General features: G+C 39.2%; 1 protein-coding gene across 14 annotated transcripts in view; it reads left to right on the forward strand.

Annotated features, from left to right (window-relative positions):
* Positions 1-24,283, forward strand: part of MAP2 (microtubule associated protein 2) — a 110,335-nt gene extending 86,052 nt beyond the window's left edge. For 9 of the 14 annotated variants that reach the window (XM_089477814.1, XM_089477805.1, XM_089477808.1 and 6 more), the window contains 5 exons: positions 1,126-1,469; positions 12,703-12,795; positions 13,863-13,944; positions 15,928-16,040; positions 19,068-24,283. In XM_089477814.1, coding sequence (XP_089333940.1) covers positions 1,126-1,469; positions 12,703-12,795; positions 13,863-13,944; positions 15,928-16,040; positions 19,068-19,283 — 848 coding nt within the window. In that variant the 3' untranslated portion in view covers positions 19,284-24,283. The remainder of the gene's footprint in view (positions 1-1,125; positions 1,470-12,702; positions 12,796-13,862; positions 13,945-15,927; positions 16,041-19,067) is intronic. The other 5 variants (XM_089477806.1, XM_089477816.1, XM_089477817.1 and 2 more) reach the window with 1 other exon arrangement.
* The last annotated feature ends 230 nt before the right edge of the window (positions 24,284-24,513 follow it).

Consider the following 24,513-nt stretch of genomic DNA (forward strand, 5'->3'; position numbering starts at 1 on the left):
TGCCTCTTTGCATGCTATTATAGCACTTCTATTCTCCTTCCTAGGGGAGAAAGTTGTAAAAGCATGCCTTTTGTCAAACAGCTTTTCCAGTGTGACAAAAGGCACATTTTTACAACCGTCTTTCTTGGGAAGAAAACAGAAGTACTACAACATCATGTGGAGAGAGAAAGCCACTACTGTCCCATTGCATTTTGCCGCCCTCCCCCCCATGCGATAAGGCTCATAGTGTTGATAGTGGCCAGGCTGCTGGAGGTGGCCAGGGGCATCCAATTGCTGTAAAGAAATGACCAGATACCTTTGGTAATATAGTGACTCTCAGTTTAACTTTATTTATTTTGTAGTCATTGGTGTAAAGTAGGGAGTGAATCACATTAAATAAATAATCATTTATTTCTTCAAAAGGAATATGCTTGATATCACATCACCTCATACATCTAAGATATTATTTGGAAGTACTATTGAATGATGTGAGGGTTGCTTCAATTTAAGAATGCCTTGAATTGATCTGGATATCTTGGAATAACTCCATTTAGAATCTTTTCTTACGGTGCATCTACACTGTAGAAATAATGCAGCTTGATACCACTAACTACCATGGCTCCATTTTACAGAACCTTGGGATTCATAGTATTGTGAAACACCAGCAGTCTGTGGCAGAGAAGGCTAAAGGCTAAAGATGGAACTACAACACTTAAAGTGGCATCAAACTGCATGATTTCTACAGTGTAGATGCACCCTATTATTATTATGTGTGCTTTCATAGCAGAATTACAAACAAAAAGCTATGCAAGCATAATCTGTTTTGTCCCATTGTTCTGTTTCATTTAAACGAACAGCCTTGGGGAAGGAGAAGTTGACATTAATTTTCTTTCTCAATGCATTGTTTCTCATTCACAAAAGTTTGTGGCCCTCTTCTTACCGAGGAAGTAGTAGCTGTGATTTGAATGTTTCTAGGGTTTTTAGAAAGCTTTAAATCAGAGTGCATAATTCTAGCATTATATTTATCCTGATTAAAATTATCCTAAATCTTTCTATAACATGTCCATAGGAACCATTACATGCCAGTGTCCTATGAAAACAAGGTCTGAGCATCTTGGTTTCAGTATTCCTCTGTTGTGTATGCAGGATCAGAGCCTATTCGAAGCCGGACAGGAAAGAGTGGCACATCAACTCCAACCACTCCGGGATCTACCGCAATCACTCCTGGAACACCACCTAGCTATTCCTCCCGTACTCCCGGCACTCCTGGGACCCCTAGCTATTCTAGAACCCCTCACACTCCGGGTACCCCCAAATCTGCTATTCTGGTTCCCACCGAGAAGAAAGTCGCTATCATACGCACACCTCCAAAATCGCCAGCCACCCCAAAGCAGCTACGGCTCATCAACCAGCCTCTGCCTGATCTCAAGAATGTCAGGTCCAAAATTGGGTCAACAGACAACATCAGATATCAGCCGAAAGGAGGACAGGTAAGGCATTCAAGCTAACAGTAACTGAGACTGTGTTTATCAAAATGAAACACCAGCAGTTGTCTACAGGATAACAGTATTTGTTAAGGTGCCCCTTTTCCTTTAAAAATTGATGAGAAGGGAAAGATGAACTAATATGGTTCTCCTAAAAAAGTAGGCCTCTTGGAATTTCCTTTCAATGCAATTCTTAAAATACAGAACCTGCTCAGAATCTGGGCCCTTCTGGCTTATTTGAGTAACTACACATCTTGTAAGAGTTGCAAGACCCATTTGCTTTTAACACAGATTGCAAGCCACAGCTAGGAATGGGGTGCGTGGATATTTTGGATAGTGTTTGGAGAAGAATTTGCCCAATGGGCACTTCCTGAACCAATATGCGAAGGAGAATGCTGTTACCCTTCAGCAGTCACACTTTCAGAATTTTGTAGTGGAGTTCTTCAAGTAAAAGAAAATCATACTAAAAATTATATATTTTGGGAGAAACAGTCCAGGAAAACCTATATATTAGTGTGTGTGAGAGAGAGGGTATATAAAATATAAGGATTATAGTAAGACAAACTACTTGCAAAAATGTGCATATCTATATATAATAGAATAATACACATAAAAATGCATATACATTTTTATTTTATGCCATTTTTAAAAATCGTAGACAACTATAAAAATGTTACAAAGGAATCTTAATACTATATTGGAAAAAAAACTGAGTGAAATTGTAACTGGCAAATTCATCCATCCCTGGTGATAGCAAGCCACCCACCATTGTTCCTGCTGTAAAGAGAGGATGATAAAAGGATACCTAGCATTTTTCAAGTAGCTACCAAATACACTCTTCAGTCAGCTCTGCCACACCATGTTGTTGTTGTTATTTTATTCATTTATAGTCAGTCTTTCCCCTAATATGGAGACTCAGTGTGGCTTACAGAATATTAAACGAGAACAATTTAACTATAAAACTAGAACACTTTAAAAAGTCAATGCTTAATACATTAAAATTGTTTTAAAAAGCAACTAAGCAAGCTATAGAATTAAAGCTATTTCGGAACTCACTAAAGGACTATATACACACACACACACAATAAAGCAGCACACTGTTAAAAGCTCTCTGCAGTGGATTTCTCAAAGCCTGTTGGATCTGGAAAGTTTTGACTGGCAGTGGAAGGAGAACAAAGAAAGAGAAAGGAGGAGCAGCTTCTAAGAAAGTCCTGTCCCTTTTACCATTATGCAGACCTGAGAAGGTGGTGGGACTGAAAGAACTTGAGAACATGAGATTACTTGAGCTCTTAGAGCTCAAGCGGTCTCATGCCACTGGACATTGCAGTAATCCCATTATTTTTTTCTTTAAAGGACTGCCAGGGTTAGGGTTTCTATCATTATTACTGGAAGCAGCAAGAAGCCTGCTCATTTTTTCAAAAAAATGACATTCCTTTTAGGGCATCGTAATGTGACATTAACATCTAGTATTTTAAAGGCAGGTTGGTGTCTCTTTTGATCCCAGGGCTGGGGGGGCAACTGAAGCAATAAAACTGGGGTGGATTTGAGGGCAAAATTGAGGCCACCTGTACTACCTAAATTGTTGACAGACATAACAAAACTTAAAACCAACAGAGAAGTGACCAGAAGTTTATATCTGGTTGTGAAAATAGCTTTTAAACCCAGCTTTATGGTAACTTGACCATACTAAAAACCTTTGGCAGAGTACTCAGTCAATATGTGGTAAAGCATGCACCAGCGATAGCTAGTGACTCGCTTCCTTTGGTCCAGTGAATCAACACTGGGTTTTCTGGCAGTCACTTTGTATTGTCCAAGAGGTATCCAAGATGCTGAACCCATAAAACCCAGCCTTGAAATCATTTGGCTGCCTCTGGTACATGTGGTGCATGTATAGGGTCCCAAATTCAATCTGGGTCAACTCCTGCTAAAGCTAAAAAGAGTCTTGCAGACACTGGAAAGCTGATGGTAGTCATTGTAGATAATACCAGCTATTCATTTGTTCTCCTGTATCATTTTTGGCTTGACTTCGCTACCTATTGAAAAGAACTTCTTTCTGTGGTCTGCTTTGCCAGTCAAATATAGAGAAGGCAACCAGGTTTCATATCCTGAGCTGAAATTGCCATGCTGCCAGTAGTAACTGTAGAAGGAAAGAGGAGCAGAAATGCTCCAAAAAGTAACATAAGCAAATATGACAAGAAAATTATTAAAAGAATACAGATGTGCCATCTTGTAGTGTCATTTGAAAGGAGACTTTCTCCTTTTACCAGAGGCATTTGTTAAGTTAATAGCACAAAGCTCATTCTTAGCTTGTATTATGTCCTGCAAACAGAGTAGCATTGTGACAGCACCCAAAATCCAGGATCCTTTCCCAGAAGAGCGAGAGGTCTTTGAATGTTAAATAAATCAAACTAGAAGTAAAGGGTTACAGAGGTCTCATTAGAAACTAATCAGCTAAGAAATCTAGTTAAAATCATCTCTTGCTCCCTCTGTACCCAGACTTACTTTGCCAGTTTGAATAGTGGATCTGAGTGTCCATGAGAATGATCCTCCTTAACAAATGGGGATGGGGAAGAAATCAAACCCCTCTACTGTAAACATTTATAAGTTAAAGTGCAACTTATACTTGGTGCAAAGGCTAGTGTATGACAGGAGAAAGAAAGGAGTCAAAAGTTATATCATATATTACTTTATGTACCTGCAGTCTTCTGGAAGAAAAATTCAGCCTATAGTAGGTACATGTAACTTAAACAGTTGGAAGAAGGAAGGCAATTGATTAACTATCACTATTTCATGATGGAAAAGCTACTGGCTCAGAGTGAGCCATGTTTAGCCAACTTGCTAAACTGTACCCCAAGAGATTGCAGATTGGGGGCTGTGTGTTTAAATGGTTCCCAACATTTTCTTTTTAAAAAAATCCATGCCTCAACACAGATGGCATTGTCAAGGAGAAGTATGACCTCCTAACATGCTAGTGATCTACATGCATGAGTTTTAAAAATGATTATGAATTATGTAATCCAGTCACCAACATGCTGCAGTTGTACAGCCCTGCAAAAGCTACAGCACACAATTCAGGTGAATGTGAATATTGTGACTTCATATACAACAGAGAAATGGGACAGGAGAGAACAAAGGGAACCTTGTACATTCCCTAGTCATCTTAGAGAAAATATACATCATGTTCTGGCATTGTACTCATACTTGTAGATTGTGTTTTGAGGAGTCTCTAATTGGCTTTATGTAGTGCTACAGATGAAGGCAGTTGTATATCTTATGTTCCTAACCAGAGGAGAAGTGTTTGTTTGTTTTTCTTAAGATTGCTAAATAAAAATATTCCATTACTGACAAAACTTTAAGGCCCTTGCTCTTGGGTGCTTCTGATGAGTTTCAGATGTAATCTGGCATGCTTTCTGTCAAGATCAGAAAAGACTGTAAGAAAGGGCATTCAAAAATAAGCCAGTGGCCATAGTGATTTTTTAAGATGGCCCAAGGAAAATAAGGAGACAATTCTGCTGTTCCAGCAAGTATTACTTTCTCTGTGAGTGAATTTCTCCCTGAAATGCAGTTATGAAAATGTAGGGATGCATGTATACCCTTCTAATTCCAAATTCCAAAGAATAAAACATCTTTTCACTTAGATATGTAGTACTTGTGTTCAAGACAGGTGAAACTGGCAAAGGTGGTTCTTGAAAGCCTGGGTGTGCCTCAGATCTATATATTTACAGTTGGTCCTCCGTTTTTGTGGGGGATCCATTCTGAACACACACCCCTGCGCAAAAATGGAGACTCACCAATATTCAAGCACCATGGTCTTGAAAGGGGTGTGTGCCTGTGAGTGCATGTGGGGTGTGCGCTGTGGGGGCATGCCCCATTAAAAATAATGGAGGTTGTCCCTTTGTGAATATTGATGACCACAGACCTCAAGTCCGAGAAAAAGGAGGGATGACTATATATTTATTTTTATCATTCTCATCAGTACATAAGCAGCTATCTTCAGATATAGCTAAGGATATTTTGAAATGTATTGCCACTAGGAGAGTGTGTCCCAGACTATTAGCAATCAAAATGTGTGGTTAGTGCTGAGAACATCAATTGTGACTCCCTCATAGTTGTCTCTCCCTGACATAATGGACTAGTAAGACTTACAGATTTTCTGACATCGCAGTATTCTAGGCTTCTTCTACTACTACCTCACATTCATCTCTGCAGCTACCACTGTACTGGAGGATGGGAAACATGGATGAGAAACATGAAACATTAGGAATAGATTAACTGTAGAAGCTACTAGGTGGGTAAATGCTTGGTGGGCACACCTTTCCATTTCAGTGACAGTGACATATTTAGCATAACATCTAATAAGCCCTGAGCATATTTCCATGGTTTAGGATAGGTGAGGAAGTCAGGAGATCAGGATTTATTTCCTTTGATTCACCCAACCAATGAATAGGAACACTGGCAATCTTATTATACTGTGCCAAACTGTTTGTTCACCTCACCTAGGTTTTGTCGACATGCATGTATTCTATCACTGAATGGTGTAGTCCCACTGCAGTAAGTTTTCAGTTGGCAGTGGGCCTCTTATTTGAAACCAGTGATACGAACTCATTGTAATTACACACTAGGCATTACATTGCATTATCAAGCCTGGCTGCAGTCCTGTAGGGGAGGGCAGTGTTATTCTCATGGTATGTGTGGGGCAAAATTCTAAGAGATGGATTTGTGGCTGATGTGATTTGAACCAGAAACTTTTCCAGCTCTCATTCTTAGCCACTGTGCAATACTATGGCAAATTATAGGTGAAACTCAAGTTTGCTAAATCATGTATCAATAAGTAAATGTTTTCAGAAAGCTGTAAAAGGGAGCCTTCACTATACCAACTGAGGAGGGATGCCCTTGTTTTAACACTCTGTGTGTGTGTGTGTGTGTGTGTGTGAGAGAGAGAGAGAGAGGGAGAGAGAAAGGTATATGGGAAGAATGGCCTTCTGCTTCTGTGCATAGTAAACCTAAGTCCTATTGACTGTGTCATGTCCTGTTTACTTCAAAAAGAATCTGGAGTCAACAGGAATGGCAGAATTGGTCCCCTAAGGAACATATTATCATTGAAAGTTATGCACACGTATCCAGAAGAGAATAGCCCCTGAGGTGTACATGAATTTTCATAAACCTTTCAGTAGATTGCATATATCAGGCTCATAACTCCAGTTGCATAAGATGTCAAGATAGTGCACTAGTAAGCAAAGAACTTATTGGAAAAAATATGGGAAAGAAAACCGACTTTAAACATTCCTAGTCTACATTTTATATGAGCTTCAAAAAAAGAAGAACATTTTGAAAGTTTGGACTGTTAACATCTCTTTTTAAAAATACTAGTTCATATTTGGAAACCAATATTTTGTGTAATGTAGTGAACGGTTAATGCAGCCTTGTGGCTAATTCACGTACCTGATAGTCTGTGTGCTAAAAGCTCATACTTGCATGTGAGAACTTTCCATCTGTAAAAATGTCTCCATGGGTATAAGTTAATCTTTTCTACTGATGAACATTAGTATGATTCAGACTAGGTTGCCTTGTTGGTTAGTTTTGCAAATGGCTAAAATCCAAGGTGCTATTTCTCTGGCCAGCTGCAAGCACTTTGACAGAGTTGTTTGGAAAATGAAATTGAAAGTTACTTACACAACCCCCTTAGGTCATCTATAAACAGGAGGAGATAGTACCCACAGCAAGAATGCCGTAAGCTACTTTACCATTTGGCATCTAACATGTGAGCCACCAGAATGTATACTAAGGTATAGGCTTTGACGTAGCAACAAAAAACAAGCAAGCAAAACACATGTCTTCAGTGTTTTAAGGTCACTGCTTCTGCCAACTCTTTTTTTGAAAGTGAAAAAATATGCTTTACAAGAGATGATGTGGCTCAACTCTGAGATGTTTTACAGCTAGCACTTTACTGTGAAATACAGTATGGATAAAACATCCTTGAAATGCATTTTTGTCGCTAGTGGGTAACAGAATTTTAGGGGAAAAGTAGTTCTGCTTACAGGCAGACTTGAACCCACAGCTCCCTTTATCTACAAATCAGGCAGTAGAGCTCTTGGAAGTGGCAATCAAACTGGTTAAGTGTACTGTTTTTTTTTTTTTTGCTTTCAGTCTATGGGTGATTCTAGCTGACAGGCTTTTAGCACTAAGGATCAAATGACGTTGTGCAATATGCTATCTTTCCCTCTTTAATGGATTTTTCCTTCTGTAATAAGAAACAAATGATGGAGGAAGTATTTTTTTTAAAGAAATAGAAGCAGTGGTGGAAAAACACAAGAGAGTTACAGTAGGAACTTGTTATCTGCTGGGGTTTGGATCTAAGGTCCCCCGAGGATAACAAAATCTGTGGATGCTCAAGTCCCATTAAATATTATGGCATAGCAAAATGGCGCTCCTTATATGAAATGGCAAAATCAAGGTTTGCTTTTTGGAATGTATACTTTTTTGGAATATTTACAAGCCGTGGATGCTTGAATCCATGGATAAAAAAATCTGTGGATAAGGAGGGCCAACTGTACAATGTCCTATGTGTGTTTATTTTTTTAAAGACTTTGGGGATAATTTTGTTGTCATTGCCATAGCAGCATGTTGTTGTTGTTGTTGTCATTGTATGTCTTCCAATTTATGGGGACCCTATCATAGGATTTTCTTTGGAAAAATTAGAATAGAATCATAGAGTTGGAAGAGACTCCAAGGGCCATCCAGTCCAACCCCCTGCTATGCAGAAACTCTCTATCAAAACATCCCTGACAGATGGCCATCCAGCCTCTGTTTAAAGACCTCTAAGGAAGGAGACCCCACCACTCTTTGAGGGAGTGTGTTCCAATGTTGAACAGCTCTTACTGTCAGGAAATCCTCCTAACGTTGAGATGGAATCTCTTTTCCTGGAGCTTGGATCCATTGTTCTGTGTTCTAGTCTCTGGAGCAGCAGAAAACAAGCTTGCTCTATCCTCAATGTGACAGCCCTTCAAATCTTTAAACAGGGCTATCATATCACCCCTTAACCGTCTCTTTTCCAGGCTAAGCATACCCAGCTCCCTAAGTCTTTCCTCATAAGACATGGTTTCCAGACCCTTCACCATTTTGGTTGCCCTCCTCTGGACATGCTCCAGTTTGTCAACATTCTTTTTAAATTGTGGTGCCCAGCACTGGACAGAGTATTCCAGGTGAGGCCTGACCAAAGCAGAATACATTGGCACTGTTACTTCCCTTGATCTAGACACTGTATTTCCATTGAGGTAGCGTAAAATTGCATTGGCCTTTTTAGCTGTCACATCACACTGTTGACTCATGTTCAACTTGTGGTCTACTAGGATTCCTAGACCCCTATCACATGTAGTCTTGTTAAGCCAGGTGCCCCCCATCCTGTATCTATGCATTTCCTTTTTCTGCTCTAAGTGCAGTACCTTAGAGTTCTCTGTGTTGCAATTTATTTTGTTAGCTTTGGCCCACCTTTCTAATCTATTTAGATCATTTTGAATTTTGATCCTGTCCTCTGGGGTGTTAGCTACTCCTCCTAATTTGGTGTCACTGCAAATTTGGAAAGCTGGGCCCATGCAAGTCCTTCATCCAAGTCATTGATAAAGTTGTTGAATAGCACTGGGCCCAGAACAGAACCCTGTGGCACCCCACTGGTCACTTCTCTCCAAGATGAAGAGGAACCATTCTTGAGTACCCTAACAATTCACCTAACAGTCCATTGTCTAGCCCAGATTTTGCAAGCTTGTTTGCAAGAATGTCATGGGAAACCTTGTCAAAAGCCTTATTGAAATCGAGATATGCTATATCTATACCATTCCCTTTATCTACCAAGCTGGTGAATTTAAAAAAAAAGGAGATCAGATTAGTCTGGCATGACTTGTTTCTTAGAAACCCATGTTGACTTTTTGTGATAATGGCATTGCTTTCTAAATGTTCACAGAATCTCTGTCTAGTGATCTGGCCTAGAATCGTTCCTAGTACTGATGTCAGACTTATTGTTTGGGAATAACATTTGCCCTTCTCTAGTCTGCTGAGATTTCTCCTGTTCTCCAGGAGTTATCGAGAATTATTGCCAATGGCTCTGAGATAACATTTGCCAATTCCCTTGGATGTAGTTCATCTGGTCCCAGAGACTTAAATTCATTTAGATTAGCCAGGTTTTCCTGTACTTCCTCTTTACTTATGCTGTGCTGCATTTATCCTATTGTGTCCTCTGCTGTGCAGCAGTTCTAAACAGCTAAGCTCTGCCCCTATGACTTATCAAAGCCCCACTTTTTCAGAGGAGATTTGCCTTTGCCTTCCTCTGGGCAGAGGTATGTTTCCCTGATTTCAAATCCTGATCCAAACCTTATCCCAATACTCAAACCATTGCACCACACTGGCTGTACAGCATAACAGCATGAGGGAAGTCAAATTGACACAAGGGGACTACACTGTCCCCTATTCTTCCCAACATTGTAAGACAGAATCCTTGTGGCAAAGCAATCACTCAAGGTTAATGAAATGGAAAGCTCAGCTTCATTCGGTCTACTGGCATATTGAAATAATGGCAAAGAAATGCCCTTGAAATTGTGTTGAAGTGCCAGCTGGGATTTTTTTTTTGGGGGGGGGGAGAGCTTTTAAGTAAGCTTCTTATGATATTTGATTATATAAGGAAATAATTTTATGGGAGTGAAGCAGGAATCAAATGCTTGAGAAAAGAATTCAGAACAGTCTGAGGCACCCAAGAACAATTTTAATTAAAAACTAAAACATTCAGGACAGGATGGACAAAGCAAAGGAGACTACAACTGCAGATGTAAACTGCAACAAACAAATGTTAAGACAACAAACCTTTGCCCTAATGAAAAAATAGATGTCATGAAGGTTGGAGTCCTTGGTTTCACTCAAACTCATGCAGAAGAAATGAAGTAGAAAAAGTTTTTTATTCTGACACTTCTCAGAGTATGTCAACATCAGCCCAGAGGGAATGTACTTCTAAAGAAGACTTTCACAGGACCTTGAAGTCATTTGAAGCTTTCTGTAAATTTTCTCCACTTCTTTTCCTTCTGACACCCTCTGGAGTAAGAACCTAGGATGCAGATGGTGGAAACCTTTCCAAGAATCAATTTAATGGAGAAGGAAAGGAGCAAGGGAAGGCCACATCACACATTGTGGCCTCTCTTTAAAGGTAGCCAAATACTCTTTCAATATAGTAACTCTCCTCCACATGGAAGCAGTAATATTTACAATTGGCTCTCCACATTTGTGGCTTTGATTTTTGTGGATTTGATTAATATGTTCTCTCTAGGAATCTCTAGGTCCTCCACTGCAACTCTGCCAGATGTTGACCATAGAGTTACTGTATATACCATGTATAAGTCTAGAAATTTAAGTCAAAAATTGATCCAAAAAAGCTGGCTCAACTTAACCATGGGTCAATGTAAGTAGTGTATTTTACCTCTTCTCCTTCTCTGAGTAGAGTGGCAAAAGGTAAGAGCTTAGTTCATCCTGGGAGCACCCAACAAGAGCACCAATCCCTTCTACGCTTTCCACCATGATGCTGCTTCTGGCCTTTTTGAATGCTTGCGTGAGAAAATGGCAGTGGTGGCACCTCTTTGGTGCTTCCTCTTAAAAGAGTGCCAAGCGGAACTGGTCTTAGAAAGGTACGACTAAGACGTTTCTGCATGAACACAGTAAACTTCGTCCTTTGCATCCTTTATTGCAATTTTATTCTTGACTTATCCATGAGTCATATCAAAATCCATAATTTTGGCCCCAAAACCTGCCCTTGACTTATACATGAAGTCGACTTATGGTTGAGTATATACAATATGCTGGAGAACCTATAAGTTCATAAAGAAAACACTTTTCTAGGCATTTGTAGGTCCTCCAGCATGATTCTATGATCACCTTCTGGCAGATGTTAATCATAGAGTTGCACTGGAGGACCCGGAGATTCCTAGAGAAGTGTTCTCTCAGTTGAAAAGAATAGTGGTTTTTCATTCACAGTTTTCCCACATTCATGGAGGTCCTTCACCCCTAACCCCAGCAAATGTAGAGGGATCATTTCTACGTGAACTGCCTAATTCCAGAGAATCCCTGTTGAACATTGCTACAAGGAAGTGGGTTTTGGCAACCTCCCTGAAGGATTTTAATTTCTGAAGTCTAGAGAAAATGAGTGCTAGGGAAGCATGGTCTTCATTCCAGGAGATGTCAGGGAAAGACGTAGCATAGTAGACAGCGGATACAAAGAAAATACTGCCTCACTGCAAGATGCTTAGATCTACATTTTCATGATTTCCTCAGACTGGAATTGTCAGCAGACAAAGGATATAGCAAAAAAGAGAAGAAAGGAAATAGGAGAACTGTTATGTGCTCACAGAAGAGATCATGTAAGGCAATAGAATGAGACCGAGGACATGAGAAAAGAGGAGGAGAAGTTCAAGAGCAGAATGGTGAAACTCTGAGAATTTGTGGGAATGGGGAAATTAGAGAAGAAAAGGAAAATGGCACTCAAAGAAGTAGAAATGTTTTAGAGTTTGGGACTAGTACTATCATGTCTTGTTATTTTATGGTGACCTACAGAACACTTCTGAGATTTTGGGCCAACTGATGCAAATATTCATGCATTTTAAGTCATTAATGTGCTTTAATATATTAGGAATATTTTTTCCAATCCCATTCAGTGAGCCACAGTATATTAAGATTATAAAGCTTGTATCTGAAATAGTGTGACATGTTGTATACTAATGAAAATTGAGAAACTGCACAATGAAAATCACAAATGGTGTTTCCTATCATAATCATATATAAATAAGCTAGCCTCACTGAACTAGTCTTCAGTACACTGATGCTATTTGCCGTATTTCGGATAGCCATTTTAGGATCATTCCTGCTCTTTTTTTGTGTGTGCCAAGATTGTAGCATGGAGGCCAAAGCCTTTCATGACCATGCTGAAGGTGAGTTAGTGAGTGGCTGTAACAAACTCCTTAAGCATATCAGTTGCCTTATAGAGATCAGAAGCAATTGTTTTCTTTTCCTAAGTAGACATGAGATGGAAAAGAAAAGCATAAGGAGTTTTTAATGAGAGAGTTTGTTTTGTAAGGGCCAAGGACTTACCAGACAGCATAACTCTGAAACCAAACCACTACCTCTCTCCATTGCAGCAGGAAGGGCCACTGGGCATGATGTAGACCAAAAGATTGCTCCTGATAGTATGTTAACCTCCAATTCCTTTTAGGTTAGGATTTTAAACAAGAAGATTGATTTTAGCGATGTTCAGTCCAGATGTGGTTCCAAGGATAACATCAAACATTCAGCAGGGGGAGGAGATGTAAGTAGATATGGTGCCGAACAAGGCACCTCGAGCCGGCTATGGTGATCCCACTCTGCACTGCCTAGCCCTTTGTCTCCCTACTGAGCACTACTTCCCTTCTTGCTAATGTTTCACGTGTCACCTTGGTCTAGTGATGTGTCAGCATTGTGTGGTGAGTAGTGGGTCGCTCCATCTTTCCTCACAGACCACAGCAAATTCCCTGGTCTTAGTCAGAAGGGACACACACGTGCATCTACACAATCAAAGCATTTTGTTCCAGAAAGAAGAGAGGTAATGAATGACAAACATTGGGTGTTGCAGAATCCATAATTATCCCAAGTCTTAGCAGGAAAATACAGCAACCCTGAAATCTTAGAGCGTACAAATGTGGTCAGCGCATTTGCTTGATTAAACTACCAGATTATTCTCCATGACTTTGAAGTAAGGTTGGCAATGTGTACTTCCCTAGAAAGTCATATACATTGCTAGTATCGCCTCACCAAGTGGTAGCAGTAACTTTGGAAGGAACATAAATAAGGATAGATTAATATAGCTCTTGCTCCACCCACATTCCCATAGTGAGGTTTTCCTTCACAATGAAATTTGTGTGGAACCAGAGTCAGCTGGTGAGCTAGTAGCGACACTATGTACTTAGCCATTTGGACAACTTCATTTAAAACTACTTGGTGAAAGTACTTCATGGGAAGTCCAGAAACAGAAATCCAGATAAGCTACAGAAGACAGAATATCCTGGAAATATTAAGTAAAATGGGCTAGGCAAAAAATAGCCCCAAATCTCAGCACACAGCACTGAAGCCAATTTTCTTTCATCTTAGAAAATAACCTCATTCATTTTCCTGATTTACAGTCTTCACTTTACTAATAAACAGGCTTTAACACGGTTCTGCTAAATTCACTGTTCAAATGGGGATCTTGCTGTATTAATCTGGGTGTTTCCCTCCTTTGTGGCATGACTGTATTCTTCTAATCATCTTTTCTCTTGCAGTACTTTACAAAATTTGGGCACATCCCATTTCTCTTTTTGTGTTTTCCTGTTTATGATGTGTCTTTTCTAATTTTAACAGGTTCAGATTGTAACCAAGAAGATAGATTTGAGCCATGTGACATCCAAATGTGGTTCACTGAAGAATATCCGTCATAGGCCAGGTATTGTTAAAAACGATGTGTGTATACGGATGTGAGTTTGTAAGAGATGGGGGTCTCTGGCACTTTGATACTGCTATTGCCACATGAGGAGGGGGGAGTCATAACTGTCAATGGTACCCCACACTTTCTTTTTAAAAATACAAAACAATCTATTAAACTATTAACACAGTGTAAAATAATTATAATTCTGGTGTAAGTATTAGAGTTCGATAATCATGAATTGTAAAGTATATGTATTAAAAAACCACTACACAACAATAGCACATTCTTCTGTAGCAGCCCATGTGCAAGCACCACATTTCACAGCTGCTTGAACAGAACACAAAATAGTGTCATTTTGCACATTGCCATTTGACTACTCTCTTGGTGTTAACACCAGAAGGCTCTATTAGACTACTTTCTCAGCATCCCTATGTAAGCTGACTGTATGTCCGGATTCAGCTCTAGACCTAGGTCTACTAGGAAGAGTCCTCTTTCAAGACACTCACACCATTTTTTAGCTGTCAAACCATCTAGGAATCTGAGCAGATACAGTTGAGAAAAATAAGCACAATTTTCTACCACTTTCTTGTGCATTTAGGGGGAAAATATGTGGATACTGACTTCCTGGTCACATCTTTATGATATTAGTATAGCAAACAATGATCTCAGGCTTAGAATGCTGTTCTGAGATTCATCACTCCTCTTTCTTTGTTAAAGTCATGACCCACAGATCTTTCTGAAACTCAAGAGTTCATTGATTTTGACACTCAGATTCATGTAGAAAGAGCTTGGAGGATTTCTGCTTTTTAAATTTTTCAGCATGCCAACCAGCAACAATTTTTCTTAGCTAATCCCTTGCTTAATGCCTCACTGATGAAAAGGTATTAGCTATTATATACCATTTTGAACTGCAGAAAACTTTCAACAACACATTTTCCAAAGATCTGTCTGTGAATACAGAAGAATAGTCCTGTAAAGGTCATTAACTGAGAGTTAGCATTTCGCCTGGTTACATGCTACTTTATCACTGTTAGGAGATGCACTTGTGCACAGTATGCCCAACATCAGCTATAGTTTTAAAAATACAATTTTGCTGGGTGACAACAAATCTGATCGGTGGGAGGTTTTTAAGTTCAGGTCTGTAAAGGGTCGTTTGTGAACCTATGGAAAACCTATGACCATTGATGATAAGTGATACTAAAGAATGTGAGTATGAAAACGGACAAAAAAGTTACACATTTTAGTAAAAGGGGCTTCTTATGTAATGAATAAAAGCTTTCCAGTTTTCAAAGAAATGGGGTGAACAATTCCAATTTTGTAGTACAGTAGTTTAAAAGCTTGAAACAGAAGAAGAGTTTTTCTGGGTGTTTTCCACTATTTTGTGTTAAGTAGAGGCAAAATGTTTAAATATCTCTCTCTGGACGTATAGATGTGTTCATATAGTGCTAGTTATACAAATATCCTAAACACATATATGGTAAAATAGCATATTTACCAGTAAATATTTTCTAATACTACTTTTATTTTCTACTTATTAGATTATAGAGAGCATCCATTAACTGTGTTCCAAATGCAGCCCAACAAAATTGTTAAAATGGAAGTTCTGTTAGTTAAAATGGGACAAAGCATAACAAGATGAGTTAACTGAGAAGCTGAAAAGGAGTTAGTGAGAAACATATTAATATGTTTTCCAAACCCATTTGCCTCCATTACACACATATTAGCCCTGGCTTTTACTGAGATCTGCTTCCAAGTAATTTTTAGCTTCCTGTTCAAAATTACTGGCATTAAACATTGAAATTCTACAGAGGAGGTTTGCTTTCACCAGATTTGTTTTTTGTGTGCTTTTTCTCTTAGTTCTGATTCTGACTAAAAGTTGTTTTTTTTACAAAGATTTATCATTTAGAGGTATACAATGGCAGCTGCTCATTATAGTAGATGCCATTGCAGATGTGGGAGAATTTTGTCCCTTTTGTCAGTGTCATTTTCCCCCACATATAGGTGGGGGACGAGTGAAAATTGAGAGTGTGAAACTGGATTTTAAAGAAAAGGCCCATGCCAAGGTTGGTTCGCTTGAAAATGCTCATCATGTACCTGGAGGAGGTAACATCAAGGTAAGCCATAACCATTTCTAAACTACCTGCCTATTGACATATTCATCATTCCATGAATTATCCATGGCTTTGTGAATACACTGGGTTGGATCTTAATAAAGTTAGATGAACTTTTGTTCTACTGAAATCCATGGGACATTTTAGCTGGCCTGTTACTTTTGCCCTAATTATTCTTTACCAGTAGCAATATGGTCAGCCCTCCATATTCATGGAGTCTGCATCCATGGATTCACCCGACCACACTTCAAAATTATTCACATACAAAATATTCCAAAAAGCGACATTGATTTTTCGATTTTATATAAAGGACACCCTTTTATTATGTCATTATAGATAATGGGCTCTTGAACATCCACAGATTTTGGTATCCATGGAGAGTCTTGGAATCAAACCCAAGCAGATACCAAGGACCCATTGTACAAACTTCATTATAATTAAAAATCTCTTAGCTCCCCACTATCACCTCCAAAACTCTTTCCCTTTCCCTCCACCCCTTCCTTTTCCCTCCTCTTCCACTCTTTTTCTTTCTCATTGATTTTCTCTCCCTCTATCCATTAATTCAGCCTTTTTTTGCCTCACGCTCTTCTTTCCACCATGCCCTTCAGTTTTCTTTCTCAATCATTTATTATTATTGATTTCATGAATGCTGCTCAAAGAAGGCCTAGGAAGTTCTAGAATCATAGAATCATAGAATCATAGAGTTGGAAGAGACCGCAAGGGCCATCCAGTCCAACCCCCTGCCATGCAGGAAATCCAGATCAAAGCATCGCCGACAGATGGCCATCCAGCCTCCGTTTGAAGACCTCCAAGGAGGGAGATTCCACTACACTCCGAGGAAGTGTGTTCCACTGTCGAACAGCCCTTACTGTCAGGAAATTCCTCCTAATGTTGAGGTGGAATCTCTTTTCCTGCAGCTTGCATCCATTGCTCCGGGTCCTAGTCTCTGGAGCAGCAGAAAACAAGCTTGCTCCCTCCTCAATATGACACCCCTTCAAGTATTTAAATAGGGCTATCATATCACCTCTTGACCTTCTCTTCTCCAGGCTAAACATCCCCAGCTCCCTGAGTCGTTCCTCATAGGGCAAGGTTTCCAGACCTTTCACCATTTTAGTCGCCCTCCTTTGGACACACTCCAGTTTCTCAATCTCCTTTTTGAATTGTGGCGCCCAGAACTGGACACAATATTCCAGGTGGGGCCTGACCAGAGCAGAATATAGTGGCACTGTTACTTCCCTGGATCTAGATACGATACTTCTATTGATGCAGCCTAAAATTGCATTGGCCTTGTTAGCTGCCGCATCGCACTGTTGACTCATGTTCAGCTTGTGGTCTACTTGGACTCCTAGATCCCTTTCACATGGTGTCTCCTTAAGCCAGGTGTCCCCCATCCTATATCTGTGCATTTCATTTTTTCGCCCTAAGTGCAGTACCTTACATTTCTCCCTGTTGAAGTTCATTCTGTTAGCTCTGGCCCAGCTTTCTAGTCTATTCAGGTCATTTTGAATTTTGATCCTGTCCTCTGGAGTATTAGCTATTCCTCCTAATTTGGTGTCATCTGCAGATTTGATAAGTATGCTCCCAATTCTGTCATCCAGGTCATTGATAAAGATGTTGAACAGTACTGGGCCAAGGACAGAGCCCTGTGGGACCCCACTGGTTACTTCTCTCCAGGATGAAAAGGTGCCATTGTTGAGCACCCTTTGGGTTCGGCCGGTCAACCACTGCAAGGCCAAGTCAGACACAGCAGTTAACTGCAAGAAAATGCTTTTGTGATTACTGATCACAGTAAAAGAAAAAGAGCACAATGTATTTCATGTGGCCAAGTTGAAGGGGAAAAAAACTACTGATGTTTTGCAGCAGTAACAAAGCCCACTACTAATTAGGTAGAGAGCAATGGCAGAAAAGAGCCAGTCATCATATGTAGTAACTTCAAGTACACTGGAACTGGAAATGAATGGCCTCATAGCATCATTTCTGATGGTTTCCAGCGCTAGCCTGTGTCCATGCTAAGCAGAGGGACTCAGGTTCCCAACAGATTCAGATGCTGGCAATTTCTGGGGCATTTTTCTTGGTCCTAATATAAATGATTTTTTTCAGAAAAAATAATTCTTAAGGACCAATATAGATACCCTTGTATTTCCATTTCTTTATTTATTCTGTGTCTCTAGACTAGCCTTCTGCAAACTAGAACTTTCCAAATATATTGCATTAGAGTTCAGATTATTCCCTGTCAGCATAGGTAATGGTTGTGCTGGTTGAGGAGGATAAATAATTTAGTCTAACACATCTGGAGGTCACAGTTTGGGGGGGGGGGGGGGAGCTATTAAACTTTTCACTATACACAGTATAGGAATACTGTCCACTGTATGTCCATTTTATGACACAAAGCACAAATATATTAACACATACATGAATGATTTCAAGCCACTATTTAAAAGTCATTTCTACTAAAGGAATACACATAAGATATTTTTTAAAATTCAGTTTGAATAATTACTTCAGTTGGAGAAATCTGCCACAGACTGTATCTCTGCATAGCCTGAGAACAGGTTAGCATTGCAGAAGTAAAATTACCTAAAACAAGCATGGGGGGGGGGGGGAGACAAGTGAATTTGGAATGGCCAGCACAGGAATAAAATGTCAAGGAAATTAAAATTCCTCTAATATGCTCAGCAGAATTTCTCACAGGAAGGTTGCAAATCTCTGAATCCATACTGAATTTTTACCTGAAGAGAAATTCCAAGTCACTTTGATAAGCCCTGCTCAGGCAAACATCTGTAGGAAACCTTGGTGAAGTTAAAATGATTTCCAAAACGGTTTAGCATAATGTCTCATGGAGGCAGGCAGATCATACGTCTCCAATGTGCCTTTGAATGTAGAAAAGAAAAGCGTGATCTTCATTTTAAGGATCCTGCTCTGGTAACCATCTGTGGTGCTTTCTAAAGGCATTAAAGGTTCCGTTTCTCAGGGGAGCATCCCTTATCTCTAGCTGCATCATGTCTTTATAAGCCTCCTTTCTTCGCACAGATTGACAGCCAGAAGCTCAATTTCCGAGAGCATGCTAAGGCCCGTGTGGACCATGGAGCTGAGATCATCACGCAGTCCCCAGGCAGATCCAGCATGGCTTCCCCACGGAGGCTCAGCAACGTCTCTTCCTCCGGCAGCATCAACCTGCTTGAATCTCCTCAGCTTGCTACCCTCGCTGAAGATGTCACTGCAGCCCTAGCTAAACAGGGCTTATGAATTTACTTCATTTAGCAGTGTGTGAAGTAATAATATTTAGGCATGAGCTCTTGCCAGGAATGGGCTCTGAGCAGGTGTTAAAATTCATTCTTTACCATGTCTAAAATTAAGTCACATCCCAAGACTGTAGTAACCGTAAAATAAAAATAAAAAAAAAACCTGGGGAAAAGATAATTTATAGATGCAGAAAATGGCCTGATTTCCATTTACAGCAGGAAGACACTGGCTTTAATGTGGGTACAATTGCAGTATATTACATTGGACAATTATTGTTGCTCTGCTCTGTCTTGCATGGAGTACTGTACTATGATACAATGCATTTTTACCTTTCATGTGCCTGAAGGCCATCCACCACTTTTTGAAGAGCCTTGTTAAATGCCTTCAGTTGCTCATTTTACTGTTTTGTTGATGGATGGAATTAAGGAACATCTCCCATTGTAATTTATTAACAGGTTAAATTAAACTGGAGAGTCTGAGTACCAGACAGAAAGGCAACTAAAGATGTCACAGCTTCAAGAGGGTATGTGCGGGTGGGGTTATTTTATATACATGGGTAGAGGAAAGAGTCAATTAAGTTATTAATGTTGTTGAACTTGGATAATTATGTCAGTGTATAGCTGATTCCAATAAATTATTTAACTAATAGTTAAAGAAAGTAGTTGGAGGCAAATCATATGAACTGAAGCCGGGGGGGAAATCATACGAACTGTATTGGGGAACTGGCATTTCTTCATTTTTAAAAGCAGCTACTGAAACTAAGCAATGGAACTGTGTCTGATTAGAATGTTGGTTAAGCAGCTAGGTTTGTGTCTACACTACTGGTTTCACATCCTTTCCATCTGTTTGATACAGTATTATTATGGATATATATTTCTCTGTGGCCATTTGTGATACGCCCTCTCATACTTGAATATTCTACTTCTTTATTCACAGTATCTGTGTCTCTTGCACCCTTTGGTGTTGCAATTTTAGGTATGTAAAAGTAGATGTTAGCAGGGTTTTTATTTCCCTATTCAGACTTTAAGAAAATAAATAAAAAAAGACAAAGATCTTTTAGCATGAAATTGCTTTCTGTAACATCTCAAAAACTGTGACCCTGTTTTAGTGCCAGATGCAAGTCTCTTCTGTGATACTAGAAAAATTATCCCGTATTTCTCTTCCCTTTCTCATTCACCTCTTATCCCAAATAACTGACTTTATGGTGTCCAGGTATTTGTAAACAAAGATCTCCAGAGAGATGGTTTCGGAGTGTAAATTGTGGTTTTTTTTTAAATCAAAATTTAAAATAATGGCTTGGGCCTGGTTTTTAAAAGGGAAAAAATCCTGCAGTAGGAATGAAACATAAAGGGTTTTTTTAAAAAATCAATTTATTCTTTTGCTAAAGTTGAAATTCCAATAAACATCGGGGAGTTTTAACAGAAGTCCTTCATTCCATTCCTTTAATGGCAACTTTGCATAGCTATGCTTAGGGGCCTCAAATAGAAGAAGAGTGATGCTCTGGAGAGATGCATTCATAACACATGTTGATTAATGGTAACATAAGTAAATAAACTCCCTATCTAGCATCACCAAGGTGATGGAACTGATAAATAAATCTGCAGAGAATATGTTGAATATTAAAAGTATACGACAAGTGTGTATAAAAAGAAAATCCCAAGGAACACTTAAACACTAGAACAACTAGAGTCTGTGGGGTTTCCTTCACTACTTATTTGGATGCTTTAAGCAGATGCTGAAGATGGCATGGTAATATGATGCATAAGTAGACTATAGTCTGCTCATGATATATATGCTAGCTTTGACTAGATGATAATTAAATTAAATTTCAACCTGCAGATTGATTGCTCGTTTCCTTAGGAAATCACCTACATTTTGTTTGCATGATCTCAAATTGAGCTGTACATGGATGGTTCATTTGGATGACTATATGTGTTGGAAGCTGTGTGAAAAGGGCTACCTCTTAAGCATCTTAATTTAGCTTGGTTGCATCCAAGAAAGAGGCTTAAATAACTTTTAAAGAAAGAACACATCAACCAAGAGTCTTTTTGACATCATATGATGACGAATTTATCATGGAATAAAACTTTCCTTAGAAACACAAATTTGTTTGCTATTATTGACCCCATTAGCAGGACAGATTTCACTCCGTAGAGTATTCCAGAACTGTTCCACAACAGTATGGAGTTATACTGGTCAAAGACTGAATAAATTTTATTACATTACATTACAGTATGGAGTTCTGTACATTTAAATCAGACCAAAAATGGTTCATAAGTGGTATAGGCATTCACATGTAAATGGATAGGAACGAGTAAATTTTCAACATAGTAAGCTGTAGAGCTTCTTTAAATGATGTGCGAATGAGCAAGTCTAAATAGCTTGACACATTACATCTTAAAAGCCGTTGCATATTATGAGATGCCTTGTAAAGTCTATAATGCAGTCATATAGTTATGAAAAAAGTTAGTTTAGAAGTTAAAGTGCATCAGGAGGATTGTTCTACCGTGTGGTTGCTGTGATGTTGCTTAGAATACTCATAAAATGTACAAACACATCTATATTAACAACATAAGAAGAACCCTGCTGGGTCAGCCCCAGGATGCATCTTATGGGACTCCTTGCCACTGCTTCGGGAAAAATAAAAGGCAAAAGAGTAGTATGTTTAATGCCATGTTGTCACTTGGACTCTATGCTGTTGGTTCTTGCGGGTTAGCCTCTCAATGTTTTTATGTCTTTTCCCCCCACTCTGAGAGCAAAAGAGTGCCCAAGGTACTACTGAACCTCATGTGGGCTGGTGCTGAGTGTCAGCCAGTCAGGACAGTGTAATCTGTGACTATTTTGTATTCTGCTTTTTTGGAATATATATACACATTCTAGATGGTGAAGTTATTTATTAAGTATACATGTCCAAAGCTGCCAAGTCATTAATTCCATGCTGCAATTTTATCTTTCTCATCTGAAAGCTCAGTCCTTGTGATCAATAACTGTCCTTCCATAGAAGAAGTTGCAGAACTGGATGGAGTTATACATGTTGAAGAGTCAGCAGGAGACCTAGGCTCTGATATAAGAAATGCACACACTATGTTACAGGACTCTAGATTGTCACAGGGGGAGTGGGGACTGGGGGTGGAAAGTGTGACAGGAAAGGATAACAGAACATTAATTTCTCCAGCGTATACTGAATGTAAAAGCTAAGTGACACGATTTAGTCAGAAGATCGCTCATGCAAGTCCTGCTGAAATAAATATCAGAGTTCGAGATGAACCATATAAAGCCAGATAAAAACATGGTTATAAATTACTTGGCAGGAGGTATTCTTGCTAGACTGTGCCCATTTAATTATATGGAAGCTAGAGGTGAGGGCAAAAATTTGCTTAGTTACACTTTAATACAAACTTACCTAGTTTTGCATTATTTAATGCACATTTTTTTAAAAAAACCAGTTATCCAATTCACAGTTCTCTGCATCTTGCTGTAGAGTTCTCTAATTTAATTTAATTTAATTTAATTTAATTTAATTTAATTTAATTTAATTTAATTATTTTTTAAAAAAATGCATGTAACTGTTATCAGAGTTCGAGATGAACCATACTTAAGGCTGGAGAAATTCATAAAGTTTGTGACAGACTGAAGATAGGCGAAAGAAAAAGCTGAAAGGAACATTTGTGATCCCCTCTTATGGGAAGCATGTCTTTGTCAATACTACTGAGTCCTAGGAACAGTAAGCTTGCCTCATCATTTTTGAGTTCAAGTAAAATTAACAAAGGTACACTTAGCCACTTGCAGCCAAGATGCATAAAAATGGACCAGTGCAAATAGTTCAGTCAAGAATAAATTTACCCCCTTTGGAAGAGAGGACCTGTTTGTTTTTCTCTACCTTCATAGATCTGTTTCTGCATGATCCTAGGCACTGAATAAAAGATTGGCCTTTGTCCACCAGTGATAGTCCAAGCTGCTAATTATGAGATGGTCTCCTGTCTGCTGGGACATTATACGTAAATTATATGGCAGTGATGGTGAACCTATGGCACGCATGCCAGAGGTGGCACTCAGAGCCCTCTCTGTGGGCACACATGCTGTTGCCCTAGCCCAGAGTTTGCCAGAGTTTCTTACTAGAAAGCCAGAGGGACGTGGCACTTTGCAATAAATAAGTGGGGTCTGGGTTGCAGTTTGGGCACTCAGTCTATAAAAGGTTCACCATCACTGTTATATGGCATTCGTAACCTAACAGTTGGTTCACATACTACTAGAATTCTTCTCTTGAAGGTTATTTGCAAATATCTATGTCTGCCTAACGTATGTTCCAAAAGCAGCCAAAAACATGGACTACAATGTGATGACAAGTATACAAGGAACTTTTCTGTTTTAAAAGAACACATCAAGTACATATTGCCTTAGGGATGCAAAATTAAGCAGCAGATCAAATGCCCAATCTAAAACAGCCCAGGAATTATAGCTTGTGATTCTTGAATTGCAAGGCAGAACATGGTCCACCAGAGCCTTGATAAACATCCTGTTTTTTCCTTCTCTCCTAGAACTGGAAAAATAGTAATGATGTTAGGCTCCCAGAAGAGGAGCATGTGTGGGTTGTGGGTTGTGATCAGCTCAGTGGGTCACAACTTCTATAGGGCTACCCATGTTAAATCTTGTTCACTGCTGGTAGAGTAATCAAGCAAATTCCCATATAAATAGCGTAGGTTTTTAAAAGCTCTGGTAAGTAGCCATTTCAACTTTAGCAAAGAACAATTATAACATTTTCTGTGCACTGGGATTTTTCCCTTTTCTCCTTCTCTTTTTCTTTTTCCTCTGAGAAACACAATAGGCCATAACAAAGCCTGTGGGGTTATTTCTTTTCCTGATAATTCTAGAGCCTGTTATCATAAAAGAGGCATTTCTTGAATAGCTGGTGGTAGGTAGTTCATGTTTTTCAATCCAACTTGCAATTGTATTTGTTGCTGTATAGTGATTGTTTTGCAAAATAAAAAACGCTTGTCATCTAACTGCTTGCACCTTGTCTTTTTTACAAATCTTTTTGTTGGACTATTTTTCCTTTTGCACCTGGCAGTATTTCACACTGTAAGCAATACTTGCGTGATACAACCATGGTAAATGCAGTGTTTCTGTCATTTAGAGAAATTTCCTGAACATAAAAATGGTTGCCTCCATCATGGCTGAAGAGGGACCTGTTCACACTACACAATTACAGCATTATAATTCCACTTCAAGTGCA

Source organism: Sceloporus occidentalis, unplaced genomic scaffold (genome assembly GCF_023333645.1).
Source record: "Sceloporus occidentalis isolate IW3139 unplaced genomic scaffold, rSceOcc1.0.p SCAF_12, whole genome shotgun sequence".
Lineage (NCBI taxonomy): Eukaryota > Metazoa > Chordata > Lepidosauria > Squamata > Phrynosomatidae > Sceloporus > Sceloporus occidentalis.